Source organism: Platalea leucorodia (assembly GCF_965183815.1).
Source record: "Platalea leucorodia genome assembly, chromosome: 2".
NCBI classification, from domain to species: domain Eukaryota; kingdom Metazoa; phylum Chordata; class Aves; order Pelecaniformes; family Threskiornithidae; genus Platalea; species Platalea leucorodia.
The window spans coordinates 30,706,171-30,727,359 of record NC_138824.1 but is presented as its reverse complement, the minus strand read 5'-3'; the positions used below and the strand labels follow the sequence as shown (position 1 = coordinate 30,727,359).

The 21,189-nt window shown below is 40.4% G+C and overlaps 1 protein-coding gene across 10 annotated transcripts in view; it reads left to right on the top strand.

Moving 5' to 3' along the window:
• Positions 1-21,189, top strand: part of FNDC3A (fibronectin type III domain containing 3A) — a 124,220-nt gene that overhangs the window by 82,605 nt on the left and 20,426 nt on the right. For all 10 annotated transcript variants that reach the window (XM_082304062.1, XM_082304058.1, XM_082304055.1 and 7 more), the window contains 7 exons: positions 5,676-5,833; positions 7,028-7,087; positions 9,437-9,575; positions 10,226-10,279; positions 10,885-11,009; positions 15,200-15,374; positions 16,019-16,105. In XM_082304062.1, the coding sequence (XP_082160188.1) occupies positions 5,676-5,833; positions 7,028-7,087; positions 9,437-9,575; positions 10,226-10,279; positions 10,885-11,009; positions 15,200-15,374; positions 16,019-16,105 (798 nt within the window). The remainder of the gene's footprint in view (positions 1-5,675; positions 5,834-7,027; positions 7,088-9,436; positions 9,576-10,225; positions 10,280-10,884; positions 11,010-15,199; positions 15,375-16,018; positions 16,106-21,189) is intronic.

The following is a 21,189-nucleotide window of genomic DNA, read 5'->3' as shown; positions in this document are numbered from 1 at the left end:
TGTTTTGGTTGAGATAGAGTCAGTTTTGTTCCTAGTAGCTGGTGTAGTGCTGTGGTTTGGATTTAGGATGAGAATAATGTTGATAACACACTGATGTTGTAGTTGTTGCTAAGTAGTGCTCACACTGGTCAAGGACTTTTCAGCTTCCCATGCACTGCCAGGTACATAAGAAGCTGGGAGGGGGCACAGCCAGGACAGCTGACCCAGACTGGCCAAAGGGCCGTTCCATACCATATGATCAGTCATGCTCAGTATGTAAACTGGGGGAGTTGGCTGGGGGGCAGCGATCGCTGCTCGGGGACGGGCTGGGCATTGGTCAGTGGGTGGTGAGCAATTGCATTGTGCATCACTTGTTTTGTATATGCTGCTATTATTATTATTATTATTATTATTATTATTATTATTATTATTATTATTACTTATTATTTTCTCTTCCTCTGCTGTCCTATTAAACTGTCTTTATCTCAACCATGTTTGTTTTTTTTTTTTAATTTTTCCAATTCTCTCCCCCATCCCACTGGGGGGTGGGGAGGAGGGTGAGTGAGCAGCTGTGTGGTGCTTAGTTGCCAGCTGGGGTTAAACCATGACAACTGAAAAGCTCCAGAACTTACAAAATATGTAATGTCATATAGAGTGTAGGTCCAGAAGAAAAACCTTGGTGTTACTCAGTCCCACTCCTACTGCCTCTCTTCTTTTTGTCTGATTACTGACCCCTGACACACAAGCTGTATATCTGGGGACCCCACAGTCCCCCACCCCCATTCTCTGGGGTTGTAGAAACAAGGAAGGTTGCAGCTTCAGGGGGATTCAGGTGTATGAGGGACAGGGTTGGAAATTATTCCCAGTATTTACACCTGCCAAAGAGTTAAGTGTTGTAACTCTTGTTCTGTTCTGCCCATGAGCACCTTCCCGTAGGCCCTCAGGTACCTGCCTCTTAACGCTTGCTCCACTTGGAGTGAACTCCAAGTAGTTCACTCCCCAGTGCTCCTCAGCAGGGCTTACTAGTTTAGGCTTGGCTTCTTGCAGCTTCCTGGTTTAATGTGAATGTACATCACTGATGGGGAACCAGTGGTTTAACCTGACCACCTGGTATATTGCAGACCTCTAAGTTTCACTGGGCACCATTTACTGGGCCCAGTGACTTTGGTGTGGGTTGTGAATTTTCTAGTCCAGCAACTACATAACATGGATACGGATTTCTGCCTCATTCCAAATGCAGGATGGAAGTGACTGTTAAATGCTTCTTTCTTTCCTATGTTACATTTTACAGTTTTAACTTCTATATCTACCAACAATAGAGCAGTGCCTGACTTGGAGATTTCCTGATTATTTTTTTTTTAGTATCTTTTTGTCTTTAATCCTGTTGCCTGTTTTTGTTTCATTGACTCTTTTAACTTCTGTAAATTCTGTTAAATCATAGCTTATTGGCTAACATATTTCTTCCTTTTCCCCATATGCATATGTGTGCATGTGTATGCATACAGAATTTATATACTTTTTATATATTACAGCTTTTATGCACCGTAAGGATGTCCTTAATTCCCAGCTTCTGTGAATACTTTTCACTTTGCATTTCTGATCACATTCAGTTCCACTGACTGTTACTTTTAAGCTTTGGCAAACTGGCCACAGCAAAGCTTCAGCTCTTCATATTCTTTAGTCACGTACTCTGTTTACACAAAGTAAAACAACCAGAACAACCTACATAGTCACTGATTTTTAGCTTGGTACATAATACCACTTCATTGTGTTTATAGTTACTGTGTTAACGGTTGTCATCTATTATTTTAGAAGTCTTATGGGAGGTTTGCGTGAGTCGACCAACAAACATAGCCCTGGGGGAGTAACTCGGGATAACAATTTTTCGTCCAGTCAGAAACTTAAGGAACATTTCACCCTGTTCTCTGTGTATGCTTGGTGGTATATAATGATTTCCACTAATACTCTGGGTTTAATTTTACTAGTCAAAGTCCTGTGAGTTGTCTGTTACTCTGTCATCTGTAATGTTGTCTTTGATCTCCCTCCCACTCTTCCTGCTCTCTCTGTAGTGAACAGTTGAAACCTCTAATCTTTTAATGTTCCAATAAGATGTAATGCCACCTTTCACTCATACCAACCGCATTACTTCTCCAGTGTAAAAGGAGATAGACAGACTAAGATGTATGAAGAGAAGTGTAATCTGTCAAGTGTACAAGGCAGTTTGGCATTAGTAAAGTGTTAGATGGGATGTTACGTGCAGTTCTGGGCAAAGCACTAAAGACAGTGAAACAGTAGGCGATAAAGAGAATAGTCAGAATGATCAGAGATTTGGATAAGTGAGGTGAGACACAAATGCTAACAGTCTTCAGATGCATAAGAAACAACTGCAGAAAGGAAGGGAAGATGTAATGTTCAACTCCATGGTGGTTAGGACAAGTAGGCTTAGCTGGTAGTAAGAGAGGTACTGCCTGGTCATTAGGAAAAAAATTTCAACTGTTAAGAATCATAGAATGCTTTGGATTGGAAGGGACCTTTGAAGGTCATCTAGTCCAACCACCCTGCAATGAGCAGGGACATCTTCAACTGGATCGGGTTGCTCAGAGCCCCGTCCAACCTGACCTTGAGTGTTTCCAGGGATGGGGCATCTACCACCTCTCTGGGCAACCTATGCCGGTGTTTCATCACCCTCCTTGTAAAAATATTTCTTCCTTATATCTAGTCTGAATCTACCCTCTTTTAGTTTAAAACCATTACCCCTTGTCCTGTCGCAGCAGGCCTTGCTAAAAGGTCTGTCCCCATCTTTCTTATAAAGCCCTCTTTAAGTATTGAAAGGCTGCAATAAGGTCTCCCTGCAGCCTTCTCTTCTCCAGGCTGAACAACCCCAACTCTCTCAGCCTTTCTTCATAGGAGAGGTGTTCCAGCCCTCTGACTATTTTTGTGGCCCTCCTCTGGACCTGCTCCAGCAGGTCCATGTCTTTCCTGTGCTGAGGGTTCCAGATGTGGACGCAGTACTCCAGGTGGGGTCTCCCCAGAATGGAGTAGAGGGGCAGAATCACCTCCCTCGACCTGCTGGCCACACTTCTTTTGATGCAGCCCAGGATACGGTTGGCTTTCTGGGCTGTGAGAGCGCATTGTCAGCTCATGTCCAGCTTTTCATCCACGGGTACCCCCACGTTGTTCTCTGCAGGGCTGCTCTCAATCCCTTTATCCCCCAGCCTGTATTGATACTGGGGCTTGCCCCAACCCAGGTGCAGGACCTTGCACTTGGCCTTGTTGAACCTCATGAGTTGATGTCAACCAATTCCTCATCCACCAGACAGTCCAGGTATCAAATCCACATCTCTCCAATTTAGAGAGAAGGATGTTGTGGGGGACCGTGTCAAAGGCCTTACAGAAGTCCAGATAGATGACATCCATAGCTCTTCCCTTGTCCACTAAGGACAAGGTAGCTAAACATAGGAATAGATCATCGTAACAGTGGACCTACTAGTCCTGGAGCATAGTAGGTCCTCCAGGAAACTACACTTTCCTTCAGTATGCCCTGCTGCTTTCTGCAACCCAGGAGGGAGGGATTAAGATTTTCTGACAGGGAGCTTTTACCACCCTAAATGCTTCCCACAACTCCGAAGACTTCCAGAAATGCCAGAATTGTACTGAGGTAGTTGTAGTTAGTGTAGTTTGTGACTACAGCAAGATTATAGTGGAATTTCTCTTACCAAACTTTGAATTGTGTTTCCAAGAACTTCAGTGGGTAATCTTGCTAGCGTTTGATCCCTTTCAGTATATGATGTATAGTCATGTTAGCATATATGGGCTTAGTGACATTATTTCGAAGACATTGAGGCTCATCTTGTTTGATTTTTCCTCCTTTCTGTTTGTCTGATATCACTAAGTCGTCTCCTCTCGGCTTCATTCTTGAAGTTGGCCGGTTCAGGTTTTTAGTTCAGTAGATTATAGCAATTTAAGAGCACCAGTTGTGAAGATACCATTTTGATTCTGATACTCTGGTAACAGATTTCCAAAAGCAATTATTCCCAAAATAGATATATATTACAGTCATATTGTGAAACTAGTCATTTCGTATAATGAAATGTGTTTTCAATTCAGTTATGAAATGATTGCAAATAGTAGGTGGGTGCAACATATAAACCACAGTAGCAGACATGTGCAGTATTAATAAACACCCACAAATTTCTAGACTTCTTCTGTAACGGATCCTAAAAATTTGTAATCACATGCACTCACCCATGCACTCCCCTACAGAAATAGGAGCATCCTCAGCTCCTTGCAGCACGTGTGGGTTTCAAGCAGCACCCAATCTTCTGGGAGTGTGGGTGCCCCTAACTGCGTGTCTCCTTTGGGACATGTAACTCTGCGTGTCTCCTTTGCGTGTAACTCTGTTATTCCCTAAAATCTGTTGTTCCCTACCATCTGCTAACCCACAGGCCATTGAGAAAACTCTCCACCAGGTCACATGTGCCTGCCCGATCTGTGGGTCCCTGCCTGCTGCACCCCAAACTGCTGTTGCACCAGCTGGGGTGCAGCTACTCACGGCTTCCATTAGGCCTGGATGGAGGCGGCAGTGGTGGCAGGGCAATTCCTCACACCTTCAGGCTGGGTTTTGATCATTGCTCTGTTCCACTCCAGCATCTTTTATCCCTGGTACAAATTTTCACACTGCTTTTATACTTGTGAAGCTGATTCCTTCTTCGTTTCACAAGTCTCTTTGTGATTCCCCGGTTACCATGTAATCCACCTGAGGGTCACCGCCTTCAGCACAATGAGTCTGTTGGGGCAAAGGCTTCTCAGACAGTTGGAGGTGTTGCATTCACACGCACTGTTTATGTTCATATTCCTATCACACCAACTGTTGTTATCCAGGCCTTTCTGCAAGGGGTGGGCTGTGCAGGCAAGAACCACCACAGGAATTCTTTAGGATGTTGGCTATATATATATATATTCATATACACACACACACACACACGTGGACCTTGTAAGCATGCCTTCCATCGCAAGCGCCTGAGCTCAAAGTATGTTGTATGTTGTAATATTCTGTTCGCTAACAGAGTACTACTAGGTTAGAGCCTCAGGTAGTTGTATCCCTATTAATATCCTGATCAAAACCAATTTGCTGGGGTACTTAACCAAATAGGTTCTAATCTAATGGGAGAGCCTACTTGTCACAGTCATAATTAAATGCCTAAAGCAGAGTTTCTTTATGTACCTGCTACAGTAATGCAAATCATTTCAGAGAAATTCCTGAGCTTCTATATATTTCATATGAAAACCAAGTCAGCAAGAAGGTATTAAAAGAAATCATAGTACCGGTCATGTAAAAAAAAGTCTGAAACATTGTCATTTAATAAAATGACTGATTCACAATATATGCTTGCCATCTCTTGTGCTCCATAAATGATACAGTTATTTTCATGTAGCCCACTAGGTGGCATTTCTTACTCAGAATTTTATTTGCACTCAGCCCTGGGCCCTAGGATTGCAGTTTTGTCATGATATTTCTTAGATTTCTGGCTTGACTTCATCTGTAAAAACTAATTAGTACTATTAGATCAGTATAAATACTCTGATAGGATAATACTATATGATTTTCTTCTCTTTTATTTGGTCCTGTGTGGCAAAGCAGCATTTATATACAGTAGCATTTAAATGGCAGAGGTCTCAAAGTTGTATTTCTACAGGTATCAGACATTCAGGCAAGAACAGCACTGCTTATGTGGTCCCCTCCATCCAGTGATACCAGAGAAGACGCTGACAAGAATGACATACCAGATGTTTATACTTATGAAGTAATGATTTCAAATACCGGAAAAGATGGAAAGTACAAAACTGTATACATGTAGGTGTTCATTATTTTTATTTAATTGCTGTTGCATTGAATTATGTGGCTTAAAACCTCATTAAAAATCTGCCAGTTTTCCAGAGATTTAAGTGATAAGCACTTTTGTGCAACTTCTCTTTTGAAACAAACGACTTTTTTCAGTATAATTGGTTCTGTTTTATTATTGAAGTCACTACCATCAGTTAGAATTTAAAGACTTTGTTCCTAGATGTTGGAAGCATGTTTTAATATCACTTAGCTGTATTTCAGCCAGCTGCACTAGAAACTATAGGTTCTCAATTAGTGAGATATACAAGTAGTGAGAAATACAAATTGTATTTGTAGTTGTTTACTTCAGCACGTGCTTCTGCTCCAAGTAAGGTTATATCTCCCTTCCCTGAAAATCCTCTTGGTAAGAGACAGTCTTAAGATATGAAATAAAGTAAGTAGATTCATACAGAACACAACTCTAGCAGCAGCAAAACAAACAAAACTGTTCAACTGTTTCATTCCTAATGCAATAGTTTTCAATCGCTCTTTTGCAACTTGGAGAAATATAACAGAAAATTTACCATCAAGAGTGTAGAGTTCTCTAATAATTATAAATCTTTGTGTTTAACTAGTTTATCTTAGTCACCTTCCATGGACTTCTTAGAAGCAGTAAGATCCAATCGCAAGTTGGATATCCCTGTCCTGGAAGCTTAGAGGAAAAGAAATGAGCTTTGCTAACATAAGCAGATGTCAGTAAAAGCAGACTAATAGATGTCACTGAGGTGCCTTTTCTGTTTACTGTACTCTAACAAGTAGGTATATGCAGTCATTTACAGTTTTAGATAATCGTTTTTGCAATGCTGAACTGAGCTTCTAAAGGCCCCAGTGTTTTCTGTGTAATAAAATATATACATACACATGCAGCTGATCTTACTCAGTAAAGACGAAAATAATTATTCTTAAAAAAACCCCAAACAAACAGAATAACAACAAAAAAACCCAAAACCACCAGGGCAAAACAACAGGAATTAAATGTGAGAAGCCCCTAAAATTGAAAGATAAATGCATTTTCATTTTACTGTATTTACCAATAGAAAAAAACTGTTAGCAAATATATTTCTTAGTAGGAGCATTAGGTGGATGGATTAGATGATGTGTGTCTTTTTATAAATGTATGGGATTCTGAAACAGTCTCTTAAACCAAATCATATCTCTTTCCAGTGGAGAAGAAAATAAAGTTACTGTAAATGATCTCAGGCCAGCAACTGATTACCATGCAAAGTGAGTATTTCCTTCTCTATTCAATAAATTCAGTGGAGATGTTTTAAAAGTTTCATTGCATCTGTATATTTGCATAAGTCCTCAGAGATTCTTTGCCACATCTCATCCTCTTTTGAGTCACAGATCAACATTTTTGGCTTAGCTGACCACTCAGTCCATTTTGGAAAACAGAAAATTGTTGCACCCTCATCCAACATCCATGCTCTTTACTTCTCACGTCATGCTGGAACAGTGATGTTTTTCAGTCCTTTGAGCCAGGCACAGATGCTGCTTGCTTTCTCTGTTTCCCAGAAACATGCTCACTGCCGGCCACCTGAAGGTCAGGTTATGCTGCTTTTGCTTTTTGTCAGTGAATCTGACCCTGTATGCATTACTAAATATGCCCCTGGCTCAATGTAATTCTACCCTTTTAGCAGAATTTACTGCTTCACTATGTCCTGCTGAAGAAATAGCACAGGATTAGAAAGATGTAGTTCGGTGGCGTTCCTCCCTCCTTTTTTTACCTATTGGAAGTTTGTCTTATTTCTTGGTTTAAAAAAAAACAGTATGAATACAGCAGTTTATAAATACATAACATTGTGAAGGCCACCTTAAAAGTACTGCCTTTTCAAGAAGTAATTGCAAGTGGAGAGCGCAACTTTAGAAGTGACCGAATGTGCAGCATGTGAGGGATTTGCTTCTATTGACTGTGTGGAGAACCCCAAGACTCCTGTGTACTGACCAGGGAACCAATTTGGAGGCACTTGGTAGGAAGCACAGGGAATAGAAGTGTGTCTGAGTAAGGATCCAAGTCAGAAATGTGTGCTTCTTTCCATATGAGCTTTAGAACATCAGCAGTAGGGAGGAGGAGGATTTCTGTTGGGTAAGTCTTTTGATTAGCATTTGCTCAAATGGGAGAGCTACATTCCTGGTCCTTGGCGGGGGGGGGGGGGGGGGGGGGGGGGGGGGGAGTCGGTCCTGTACCTCCTAGTACTGTTTTCCAGGGTATTGTCCTGGTTGCCAGACCGGAAGCAAAAGAGGGTTGGTCTGTTCTTCATCACACACCTCATTTAATTTGTGCCACTATATGGCCTGCAGCACAGGTTCGGGAGAAGGATGAATCATTAATTGACTCAAAGCTCTTAATATGCAAGTGTTTTCTCTGTGATTTTGTTCCTGTTTTTAGTAGTGTTTATGCACTTTACCCAATGATGTTTAACTTGAAAATGCATGGAGCATAAGGGTCAGAGCCCAGGAAGTTTTTTCCTATGTAAGTCCTTTTTTATCAGGCTACATTCAGATTCTTTCTTGCTTAATTCTGGCCGCTGTAGAGAATGCATGGGAGTAGGTAACTCAGCCATCTAAGCTCTTCCTGAGCTAGGAGTTAAATAGAATTCTGCCAGTGCGAACACTGCCCAAAATCAGTGAAGACCGGAAAGACTGAATTATGAAGATCACTGAAAAATTACATTTTTGCAACTGTATGCAAGTGCAAACAACTTTGTGTGCAACATTAGTCACTGTTCAAATGTCTCCCTCTCCCTGGTCATGAAATCTACAAAGCCAAATTTCCTGTGACTTGCTCTTCATGCAACAAGAACATACAAGGACTTCTGCATCTTCATAAGCAGGCAAAACAGGTCTTACACCAGTGATCAGAGGAAAGGTTTTTTGGGGGTTTTGTTTTTTCTTTCAAAGGAGCAGGTGAATCAGAAGAAAGTAATGTGCAGGTTCACCCAAGGAGGAGACAAGGCATAGCTACACAGCAGAGAGGGGTAAAGGGTGAGAGTGTAGGGGGAGGCCAGATAATAATCCTGTATTTAATTTTGGAGAAAAGATTAGAAAAACAAACCATTTCACTATGAGACAGAAGCAAGAATTCACTCTTCTGAAGTACATGGAGAGTTAATTCATAGCCTTCCTAAAGGAAAGAAAAGGGTGAACAGACTCAGCAAGGTCTTGAAGGAGTGCAGAAGGTACTCTGAAAATATATCAACATCTTCATTGTGCTCATCTGACGAAAGAACTTGCAGAAGAAGAATAATTCATAATATCAATTCATACATCTACAACAGATAATGAGCCTGCAATATGTTACCATTATTTACCAACCAAAGTACAGCAAATAACAGATTTCAAATGTGATTGTGAGACTAAAGCTGACTGATGGTAATAATGTACATCCAAAGTAAAAGACTCTTTTCTTTTGCATTACTTCTGTTGACCAAGATGCTTCCACCAGTTAGTTATTTATAGCAGTGATATTTTAATAATGAAGTAGCAAGGTAGTAACTTAATTCTGAATAGTTTCTTTGGAAACTGTATATACAGATTTTGAAGCAAAATGTTATTGGCTCTTTTCCACTTCAGAGTCCAAGTAGAATGCAACTGTGTAAAGGGGAGCCCTTCAGAAGCAGAGAGTTTTACCACAACGAGTTGTGAACCTGATACTCCAAATCTGCCCAAGATAACTAATCGGACCAAAAATTCTCTTACTCTGCAGTGGAAGGTAAGAATTGTTTAAAAACCTTTAAAATAAATATTTTAACCTCTTCAGAATTGTTTTGGATTTGTCAATAAAATGCCAGTTCATTGAAATGGAAAATTTTTATCAAACATACTAATTTCAGTCACAGTTCTGTGTGGAACTGTGGACTGGAAATACATGTACTGGGTTAAGTGTGGACTTCAGTAAAAAGAGAAGGATTCCCAGAAAAGCAAGGAGCCTTTGTAGATGAAGTTACTAAGTTCAAATGAGAGACAGCGGTTCAAGTTCCAATCCCCTACTGTAAGTTGGGACCAATTCCTTTCTCTGTTATTGAACATAGGCTTGTCTGTGCAAACCAAATGAAGTGGTCTGGAAAGACTGAGATTTGAACAGGCCTGCAATCTAGCTGCTCAGAAAAATACTGTAGCATTTTACATTGCTGCCAGAATACTTTTTCAAGCTCTAAATTAAAAAACCAAACCATAAACATGATACAAGCATTCATTGGATGGAGACTGAACTAGGACTGTCTTGGCAAGTGAAACAATCATATAAGGGGACCATCATTTGCCCTCCACTGGTCTTGTCATGATTTGACCTATACAAGCGTTTTTTCCTTAGGCGGTCTTGTATCCACTTAGAGCTCTAATTTTCTTCTTTTCCTGTTGCAGGCATCTTGTGATAATGGTTCTAAAATCCACAGTTACCTTTTAGAATGGGATGAAGTAAGTTATTCTATTTTATTTTTGATTTTTTAGTTTTTTAAAAAGTAGTTTTAATGTGACTGTGCACATCAAGTTGTGTGAAAATTGACTTTGGTCTAGAGGCATGTGACAAATATGTAATTCCTGAAGCAATTATGAAAACATGGTTATTGCCCAAATTTTTTCTTGGGGAATATAAAATAATAGGGTCTTAACTGCATGATTCTGCCGCGCTTGATAGTGGCTTTTTCACTTGTAGTCCACTACTGCTTTCAAGAGCTGACACTGAAGGATTGTTTTCCTGTAACAGTCTTTCTTTTTGTACAAAGGGGGTGGATCTACTGTGCCCCCGCAAGTCTCTTCTGGTCCCTACCTGGACAGCTATCCTGAGATGACAGAGCTGCAGAAGCTTCATGGCTTTTTCCTTCCAACCGTGTGGAGCTGGAAATGGAAAGGAAGGAAAAAAGCCTCTAGTTCAATATATATACAAAGTTCCACTATATGGGAGATTCTTGAGTTATGTTTCATTTCAAAAAAATGAGTTTGCTTCACGTTTGTGTGTTACTTTAATTGATGGATACATATGTAATAGGATGAATAATGTGATTAATTTTTTTCCTTTTTAGGGAAAAGGAAATGGAGAGTTTTGCCAGTGTTATTATGGCCAACAGAAGCAGTATAGGATTACTAAACTATCACCAGCAATGGGGTACACCTTTAGGCTAGCAGCCAAAAATGACATGGGAATGAGGTAAATATTACTATTATAGACATAAATATGGAATGCATATGCATGCATGTGTGTGCTTGTTTAGGTAAAGCATATGATGGCATTTAAAGAAACAAGTCTTTTGTCCAACTGGGATGAAATAGAATATAGAATAGTTCAGCTGGAAAGGACCTACAGTGATCATCTAGTCCAACTGCATAGTTAATTCACAGTATGTGATTGGATTACTTCATTTGCAGATTACCTGTGTGCTATGAACCACTTGACCCTGCTTTAGCAGGGGAGGTTGGACAAGATGACCTCCAGAGATCCCTTCCAACCTCAGCTATTCTGTGATTCCCAGCATAATGCATTTTGTCCAGGCATGGTATGGCTACATACTACAACCACTGTGTTATGTGCATACTTACCATATAAATGCTTCAAATCTTGGCCCCTCTTAGAAGCAGATAGTACAGCTACTTCTGCCAGACTTAGCCTCATGTACTAAACAGCCTGCTCAGACATTTGTACACGATTCCCCTAGAATGGGGAGCACGAGCATGGCACAGACAACCCAGCTGCTCTCACATGAAATCAGCTCAGGCTGTGCTGGTTTTTAGCTTCAGTCTTTGTAGACCTATGCTGACCACTGAAGTTGGTACTTTGGACCTGTTTCCTAGTGTACGTACTTATAATAGAGTTTTTGGCTAGGCACTGCATTGTAGAGACTCACGCGTTCAGTGCAATTGTGGCTTTTGTGTCTGACGTAATAAACACTTCTACTAAAATTCTGGGGATCATGCTAAAAGATAAGCAACTCGGCCAAAGGGCCAGAATTGAATAGTTTAAATGCTGCAGTGCTTGTGCTGCTGCTGTGCTGACCAGAGGGTACCTCCTACCATGCTTTCTGCTGCTCTTGGTTCCAGGGAGGTTTGACATGGTGCTAGATCTAAGGAAGTTCCTGAAGCTGGTGTAGCAATTTTCCAGGGCTTATCAGCCCTCCTTAAATTTAGAGTTTTAGTGATGACAGTATAAAGAGATGTCAGGAACTCTGCTGGAGCAGGAAGCAAGTCTGGCAGAACCTTCGCTGCCACCTGTAGATGTATCTGTATTGTGTTCTTTGCCATGTCCCGTTACTCGGATATGTCCCTTTATCTAAGGTGTCTGTTTGTCTCCTGTTACCCTGGGAAATGGACAGAATATGACAGTACCGTATCACAGAATTCTTTTTAAGTTCTAGAGCTTGTTATGAATGCTTAGGATATGTGGTTCTTACTTTTAATTGCTACTTTTCAGAAGTTATAGAGCACCAAACTTTATTTTGAATTTTTGAACGAATGACATCTGACTTCAGTAGAGAATATAAGTAAGAACTTGAAAAAAAAATACCCAAATTACTGGTTTCTCAAGTTATGCTTGCACTACTGAGTGCCTTAGTTCTTGGGACTGCTGCTTGGTCTTCAGGCAAAGCAAATAAACCTGGATAATAGTCACACTACCAGGGCTCATCATCTCTAGGGCAGACTGCCAGTGTCCACACTACCTAGTAGCACGTGGGCCTTGAGGTCCTATGTGGCATAAAAGCAGGGCTTCTCTAGCCATCAGCCTAAAATTGCTATTTCGCCTTTGGTTTTTTTTTTTTAATTCAATGTTTGAAACATTATGAGCATTGTGCTGCAGCTCACCAGAGTGGTGTTTTTATGGCATGAAATAGAGGATGTGTGTTGTGTGTCCTTCAGCTGGCACGAGGAGGTGCTTGAGGGAACACCACCTGCTTGGGCAGCGTTGAAGGACAGCGTAAAGGATAGGGAGCCAGGCCTGGGGTTGTAATTCATGCTGGGCAGACTATATTAAGTATGTGAAAAATACAGCTGGCTCAGGAGATCTGAGGCGTGTGCTGGGAGGCTTTGGAGAGTACTCAGGGAATGCATTGCATATAGTGCCTGTTTCTGTGTCTTTCCTTAGGCACCTGCTTTGGGCTACTGTCAGAGGACACTATAGTGGGCTAGAATGACTTTTGGTGTGCTCTGACACAGCCTTTATTATGTTACTCCCTTCTGGATGATGTTCCTGGAATGAATTTTTCTCCGAGTTGCTCCTGGACTTTGTCTTGGTGAGATTTAGTTGGAACTGCTCAAAAAAATAAAGACAGGGAGTGAGCTGGCAGTTAAGCAGGGTCCAGTGCTGGGCTGTCTTCCTGTTCCCCTTTTACGTCTGAGTGTAAATGTACCCTCTAGGAATACCTGCACATATTGCAGATTCCTGCAGCGTAAGCTGGCAGAAGACACTGATCAGTTAAGTACCCTTCTTAAACTAATCACACGGAATAGATTTTTAAATCAATATTTCATAGCCTTGTAAAGATGCCCTTTATTGTCTTTATGGTATTATTTAATTAAGAAGTCTCTTGAAATAATATTTATTAGGGTAGAGTGCCTGATTATTCCTTATGAAGAATGTTGGGAACCTTAGGCATCTGGAGACAGAATTTTGTCTAAGTGATTTTACCAACAAGAACAGATATTTTATCTCATATACTCATATGAAAAAATATACTCATATTTTTAAATTTAATTCTAGCCACACATGAAACAGTAGCTAAAGACAACTGGAAAAATAAAATCTATTTAAAAGACAGATAGCATTATTGTACTTCTAAGTTAATTGTTTAAGTCATTCAAATGTGGGTATCACTGGAACTCTTTAGTTGATTTCAGTGTATTTTGGAGTGGTTCAATCAAGTAAAGAGATTTAAAACTTCTTAAGGTGTGGGGTTTTTTACCTTACATCTGCTTGTAAGGTGACTCCTTCAATAGTTTGTTGTGAATAGAGACAGGCTTAGTATTTGTCTAGCCTTTCTTCATGCTTTCTGTAGCCTACCTATATAATGCTGAAACTTTTTTTTAGTAGATATATTGTATGTATCACATCATCTTCATTTCAGAGGTTTTCTTGCTTGTGACTTTTTGCAAGAAAAAAATTACTGTTCCCCCCCAAATTTAAAAAGTTTTCTCTTGTTTTGCACTTTTTCACTTCTTGCTTCATGATCTATTTCACAGTCTGCATGTCCTCACAGGCTGTATGTCTGCTTTGGGTACTATCCACACTCTTGATAATGTGCTGTCTGTAAGATTTTTTTTTTTTTTTTTTTTAACGCCAAAAAGACTTTAGAGCAGATCAAAATTTACAACTTGTGCATTATTATAATGTAGGTTGGGTAAGAGAGAAAGTGAAGTTGAGGTATCTTTATAATGAGATTTTTCAGGGAAGCCAGGTTCCAGTACACGAGATATTTGACTGATACTGTTGTTCAAGCCATACAGAGAATTTTGTTTTCAGGGCTTCGTGATGCTCACTTAGGTAATGCCTAGCTTTTAGATTAAAATTACATCTTTGACATTAGTTTCATATGGTTAGAAAAACTAGACTATCTCTTAAGCCTGTAAATGTTTCTTCAGATCTGATGTAGAAGCAGCAAATGCCAGCTGAGAACAGGCAGGGTGTGTTTAGTCTAGCTACATACATGTCAGACCATCTGTGCAAGCATAGTACCTGGTTACTGACTTTTGCATCCCTCTGTTTCACAGTAGGTCTTTTATGTAACTTACTTGTATTTTCACTTCAAGGCGTATCTAAGCGTCATCAGATGAGGTTAACAGTTGTCGTAGGAGATTCACTGGTGTAGACTCTACTTTATTTGTGCTGCAATAAGACTTTCATATTGGTAACTCTTAAAGTAACTTAACATTGAATGAGGCTATTCTATTATTTTCTGAATCACTAGAGAAACTAGTACTTCACAATATAATTGAAGCACATAATTGCTGCCTGGGAAGCAAGATTTTTTTTGAGGTCTTCCCATATATACTTTTATGTCTTCATGTTTTCATTTTGAATAGGAAGGACACTGTGGTATTAGTACATTATTGCATATAGAGCTCTACTGTTTTAGAATAATGACTTAATATGAAAAAGCAAGAAGTTTTGGTTAGCAAAACATTGTAATTATATCATGCAAGGGAATCTTTCAATTATGAATGTGTTAACCTTGTTCAGATGTTTTGTTACTGACATTCATGGGCAAGTTAAGTCATCTGCATGTACCAGCTTGCAATTTCCAGTTGTGCACATGTTCAAGAAACTGTCATAGCTGTGTTTAGTAAGAATTATGTTTTTCTAGATATTAATTATTGTGGCTAGTTAGTTTACATACTGTCTGTTTTAAACAGTGGTTTTAGTGAAGAAGTCCTGTATCATACCTCAGGCACTGCCCCAACCACACCAGCAAGTCCTTTGCTGATTAATGCTGGAGTTACTTGGTTATCCCTTCAGTGGACAAAACCCTCAGGAACACCATCAGATGAAGGAATCTCGTATATATTAGAGATGGAGGATGAGAACTCAGTAAGTTTAGAATGCTTATTCTCAATAAGAAAAGAGACTATAATGTGTGTGTTTGATACATTATTGTATTAAGTGCAACAATTATTGCTTTTGCTAGAATATTCTACAAGGAACTGTATCTTCTGAAATAAAGCTAATGACTAGTCATTGCTGTGACCAAGCCACATATCTTTCTCCTTTTTATTGTGACGGTAATCATTATTAGTGTTATGAAGCCCCAATCCTGCAAAGACTTTTAAATTACTTTTAACTTTGTGAATTTGCATGTGAAAGTTAAGCTTTACAAGAGCTGGATCAAAGTAATTGCATCATGAAGTGTGGTCCCTCTAGATGTCATTTCAGCCTAACCACCTTTGTTTTAAAATGAGTCCTGTTCTACCCTTTGAAAGTGTTAGGTATGATTTCTGTTGACACTGTATATGTTCTTCTTTACTGTTCTTTCCTCCTCTTCTGATTGGAGAACAGTTAATTAGTTTCCCCCTCTCCAAAAAAATATCTTGTGTTTACACAATGAAGGTGCACTTTTTACTTTGTCAGAGGAGCGTAAAAATTACGGTCTGAAACAGTAATTTATTTGTATGAAGTATGTTACATGGTCTGGTCTGCAAATACAATGTTTCAAGTAATCCTGTTTAATTCTGCAGGGATATGGTTTCAAGCCAAAATACGATGGTGACGATCTTACCTACACGGTGAAGAATTTGAGGCGTAGTACAAAATATAAATTTAGGGTAAGATTGTTTTCATATATTTGGGGGGTTTTGTTGCACCAGAGTAGATTGAGATTGACTCAGAAGTGTGGAGGGCATTTTTTTTAAGGAAAACCAAATTTAATGCCATTTTCTTACAATTTCAATCTCCTAAAACCATCAACTGAACACCTGCTTCATTAATCGCCTCTGCAGAAAGAATAAGAACCTCTGCAAGGGTATAACACAGCTGCAGGTATCTTGAAATTCCAGGTCATAGGTCAATATTCTTAACAGCTGGGTTTTTTTATTTGGCTCCTGTGTTGCATATACACAGGTAATATTACTTAGTATAGCTATGGCGTTCTTTGACAGACTCTAAACACGTCTGAAAGTGTTGGGGTAAGGAGCAACTTTGATCAAAAAAACATTTGTCAGTGCTAGCATAGTACTGAGCCCAAGTTAGTAAATCATTCATATTACCATGGTGCTGAGCCCATTCTAATAAGTCTTGAGGGCTGAACTTGTTGGTTCCGAATGAAGTCTGGCTTAGCAATGGCTTAACAATGAGCTTTTGGGTGTGGTTAAAAGCAAAAAAGAAGCATACAGGCTATGGAAAGGTGGCCAAATAGCCATTAAGGACTACAAGAACCTTGCTAGGACATGCAGAGATGCAGTCAGGAAGGATCAGCTGGAACTGAAATTTGCCAAAGATGTCAAGAACAACAAGAAAGAGTTCTTCAGATACATGAGCTTACTGCAGAAGTCCAGGGAAGACATACATAGGCCCATTGCTCAACAAGGCAGGGAAGCAACTTACTAATAATGCTAATAAGGCATTCTCAATACCTTCTTTGCCTCTGTCTCTAATGGCATAGCTGGACCCCAGGTCACAGGATCAAGTAGCTATGACAAGGCATGTGTCGACCCACCAGTGGTGGAGGAAGGGCTGGGCTGTGGCCTCTTGCAGGGGCTCAACCCACATCAATCTATGGGCCAGGACAGAATCCACTCCAGGATGTTAAGAGAAATGGCTGACGTTGTTGCAAGGCCACTATCTATAATATTTGCAAAGTGATGGAGATCAGGGATATCCCTGACAACCAGAAGAGGGCAAATGTCATGCCTGTCTACAAGAAGGGCCCAAAAGAGGACTCGGGAAACTACAGGCCCATTAGTCTTACTTCAGTCCTCAGGCAAGTAATGGAACAAGTCTTCCTAGAAACTATTACAAGCCAAATGAAGCAGGTGATTGGGAAAAGCCAACATGGGTTTACCAAAGGCAAAGCATGCCTGACTAACCTGATCACCTTCTACAACAAAGTAACACTTTCAGTTGGCCTGGGCAGAGCAGTGGATGTTGTTCACCTGGACTTCAGCAAGGCATTCAACACTGTTTCCTACAGCCTTCTCCTGAACAAAACGGCAAGATACAGACTGGATGGGTGGTCCACAAGATGAGTAGAAAACTGGCCAACAGGCCACACTCAGAGGGGTGGTGATCAATGGTTTTTACTCAGGCTGGCAGCGTGTCACAAGTAGCATTCGCTAGGGATCAATATGGGGCCCCACACTGTTCATCTTCACAAACGATCTAGATGATGGGATTGAAAGCATCCTCGCTAAGTTGGCTGGTGACACCAAACTGAGTGGTGAGATAGACACATCAGAAGGGAGAGTCATCTTACAGAGAGACCTGGACAGGCTAGAAGGATGGGCTGGCAAGAACAGTATGAAGTTCAACAAGCACAAGTGCGAAGTCCTGCACCTGGGTTGGAATAACCAAGGAGCCCAGTACAGGCTAGGATCTGTGTGGCTGGGGAGCAGCCTTGCTGAAAGGGACCTGGGGTTCCTGGTGGACAACAAGTTGGACATGAGTCAGCAGTGCACCACTGCAGCAACCAAGGCAAATCTGATCCTGGGCTGCATCTGCAGGGGTGTTACTAGTAGAGATAAGAGATGTGGTCATCCCACTGTGCTAAGCGCTTGTCAGGCCACACCTGGAATACTGTGTCCAGTTCTGGTCCCCACAATTCAAAAAAAGACACAGATAGACTGCAGAGGGTCCAAAGGACAGCCATGAAGATGATCAAAGGGCTGAAGAACCTGCCCTGTAAGGAAAGACTGAAGGAGTTAGATCTTTTCTCCTTGGAGAAGAGAAGGCTTAAGGGAGGCCAGTTTTCCAGTACTAAAAGGGCAGCTATAAAGAGGAATGAGGCTCTTACTTCACATGGAGAAGACAAGGGGCAATGGGTACAAGTTGCACCAGGACAGGTCTCATCTTGATATAAGAAATAAATTCTTTACAGTGAGAACAATCCATCATTGGAACAACCTCCCCAGGGACATGGTGGAGTCCCTGTCACTGGATGCTTTCAAGACACGACTGGACAGGGTGCTAGATGAGCTCATCTAGGCTCCCTTTTCCCTGAAAGGTTGGACCAGATGATCTTTCAGGTCCCTTCCAACCTGGGCTGTTCTATGTTCTAAGTCGTTCTGGAACAGTGCATGGTTTTTGGAACAAAGCTGAAGGCATATCCCACAGTATGAGGCAGAGTCAGAATGATCTCATCCCTGTCTACAAGTGAAAAATGTTGACAGCTGTTGTCTTGCATACACCTAAAATACTATTTCATAAGGAAGAACTGGGAACAGCTGAAGAACAGCGTCTCTGTGCAATATGAAAGGTAGCAGTTTAGGGGTCGGTTGGTTTGTTTTGAGTTAACACTAGAACATATCAGTAGTCCCTTTCAAATGATAGCAGATATTTTGCACTTTTGAATATGATTACTTTCTTAAGCAGAATAGGTTATGATAGGGATTACTCTTACAGTATTTCAATTTTTTTACATAACTTAATATTTAAATAATTTAAAATACACAGTGTATTCCAAGGACTGTACCAAGTTAGGGCTGTTATGGCCACACATGAACTTAAACTAAAGAACAGCTAATTACCTTAGAACTAGGTTTTGCGGGACTTGACTGGAGTTTTCCTTTGAAAGTAATCCTACATGGTAATCATACACATTACTAGTAAATATATAGTTAACTTAAATATCCTAAGTTTGTCATTAAAATTAAAAAAAAAAAAAATCAATGTTTATACCCTGTTTTTCTTAACAAAACAGTAAACAGAAATCTGTTCACTCATTCACAGGGCATAAAGGAGAAATAAATGTTGTGTTAATCAGGTCTTTAATTTTTATTATACCAGGGAAAGACTTAATTAGTAGTAATATTCCTTAAGGCTTTTGAAAGAAGCTTTATAACCATTGGAAATTTGTGAATGCTAATTGTGACCGTTTAACTTCATTTGTAAGGGCACAAAGACAACCAGAGGATTGTTAATCTTGTAAACTGTATCGGGAGACTTAGTGTCTGAGAGACATGTTAGCTCACATTTCCTTTTCTCAATCTGTATTAACATAACTGCTGTCGTTTTGATTCTGCTTGTTTTTAAAACAAATATAAAAGCCAAAAAACCTTTTTTTAGGTTGTTTAGTTTTTTGCTAGGAACAAATGGGAATATGTAGTAAACTAACTGCAGACACAGCTAGAAAGTAAAGAGTGGCAGCAGTTTGTTTTCCTAGAATCACAGAAAACTCTAGAAGGAAGGGACTTCTGGGGATCATCTGGGTCAAACTTATGTAGAAAGTAGGGCCTTAGGTTAAGCTATTCAACCCTGTCCTAGCCCTGTTGAGCTGAGACTTCAGTATTTCCAGCAAGAGGGATTCGACCACTTCTCTGGGCAGCCTGTTCTCATGGTGATTAATTTATTTTCTTATATCCAGCTAGAATTTTCCCTAACACACTTTGTGCCCACTGTGTCTTGTCCTGTCATTGCAGATCCTTCTGAAGACAGTATCTTCATCTCTTCTGTGATTACCTTTTAGGTATTGGAAGGCTGTGATTAGATCCCCCCCCCACTGAAACTTTTTTTTTTTTTTAAGGCAGAATAAACCCCAATTCGTCCACCTTTCTTCCTGTGTCAGGTTCTCCAAACCTCTCATGATCATGCTGACCCTCTTCTGGACTCTCTCCAGTTTCCCAGTGTCTCTTGAACTGGGAGGACCAAAACTGGACACAATATTCCAGGCGTGGCCTAAAAAGTGCTGAGTAGAGTGGTGTAATCACATCCCTTGTTCTGCTGGCTAAATTCTTGCTGATGCAGCCCATGAAACAATTTGCCTTTGCTGCTGCCAGGAAGCTTTGCTGATTCATTTGGCTTGCTCTCCACCAGAATCTCAAGGTTCTTCTCAGCAGAGCTGAAAAAAGAAAAGCTGACTAGCCAGCCAGACCCCAGACTGCACTGCTGCTGGGTTATTCTATCCCAGGTGCAAGACTTTATATTTATCTTTGTCAAAGCTCATGCAGTTCTTGGTGATGCAGTCTTCCAGCCTATCAAAGTCTGTATGTTGCCTCTTTCTTCCAGCAGTGTCATATGCAAACCTGGGGAGGGTGCATTCACTGCTGTCATCCAGATCGCTTCTAAAGATACTTAATAGTATCTGACATTGTATTGACTGCTGGGGAAATCCACTCATGAGCAGCTGCTAATTTGCCTTCTAACTGTTAAGTACCACCCTTTGAGCCTGGCATTCGATCAGGTTTTGCAAACCCATCTTGTGGTCCATCTGTTCTGTCTATATCTTACGAGCTTGTCTACATGGATGTTGTGGGAGATGATATCAAACTAAAGTCAGGGTAGATGATGTCCACAGCTCTCCCCTCATCTACTGAGCAAGTTGTTTCATCATAGAAGGCACTCAGGGTGGTCAAATGTGATTTACCGTTGATAAATCTAATTACCTTCTTGTCCTTCATGTGCCTGTAAATGACTTCCATGACAACCTTTGCCATAATTTTCCCTGGTACTGAAGAGTTTATAGCACCTCTGCTGTTGTTAATACAACTTACCCATATAAACACTTTTTTATCTCTGGATGTATTTCCTTAAAAGAAGGTACTATAGTAGCATAAGAGCTCTACTTAATTAATCCCAAATATTCAGGTTTCTTTAGCATTTAGTAAAGCATCACTTTTTGCTCTTTACTTAATTACATGAAAATATTTTTACCTCAATGGAAAGGGAATTGCAATTAAAATTTTAATACTTCCAGGTT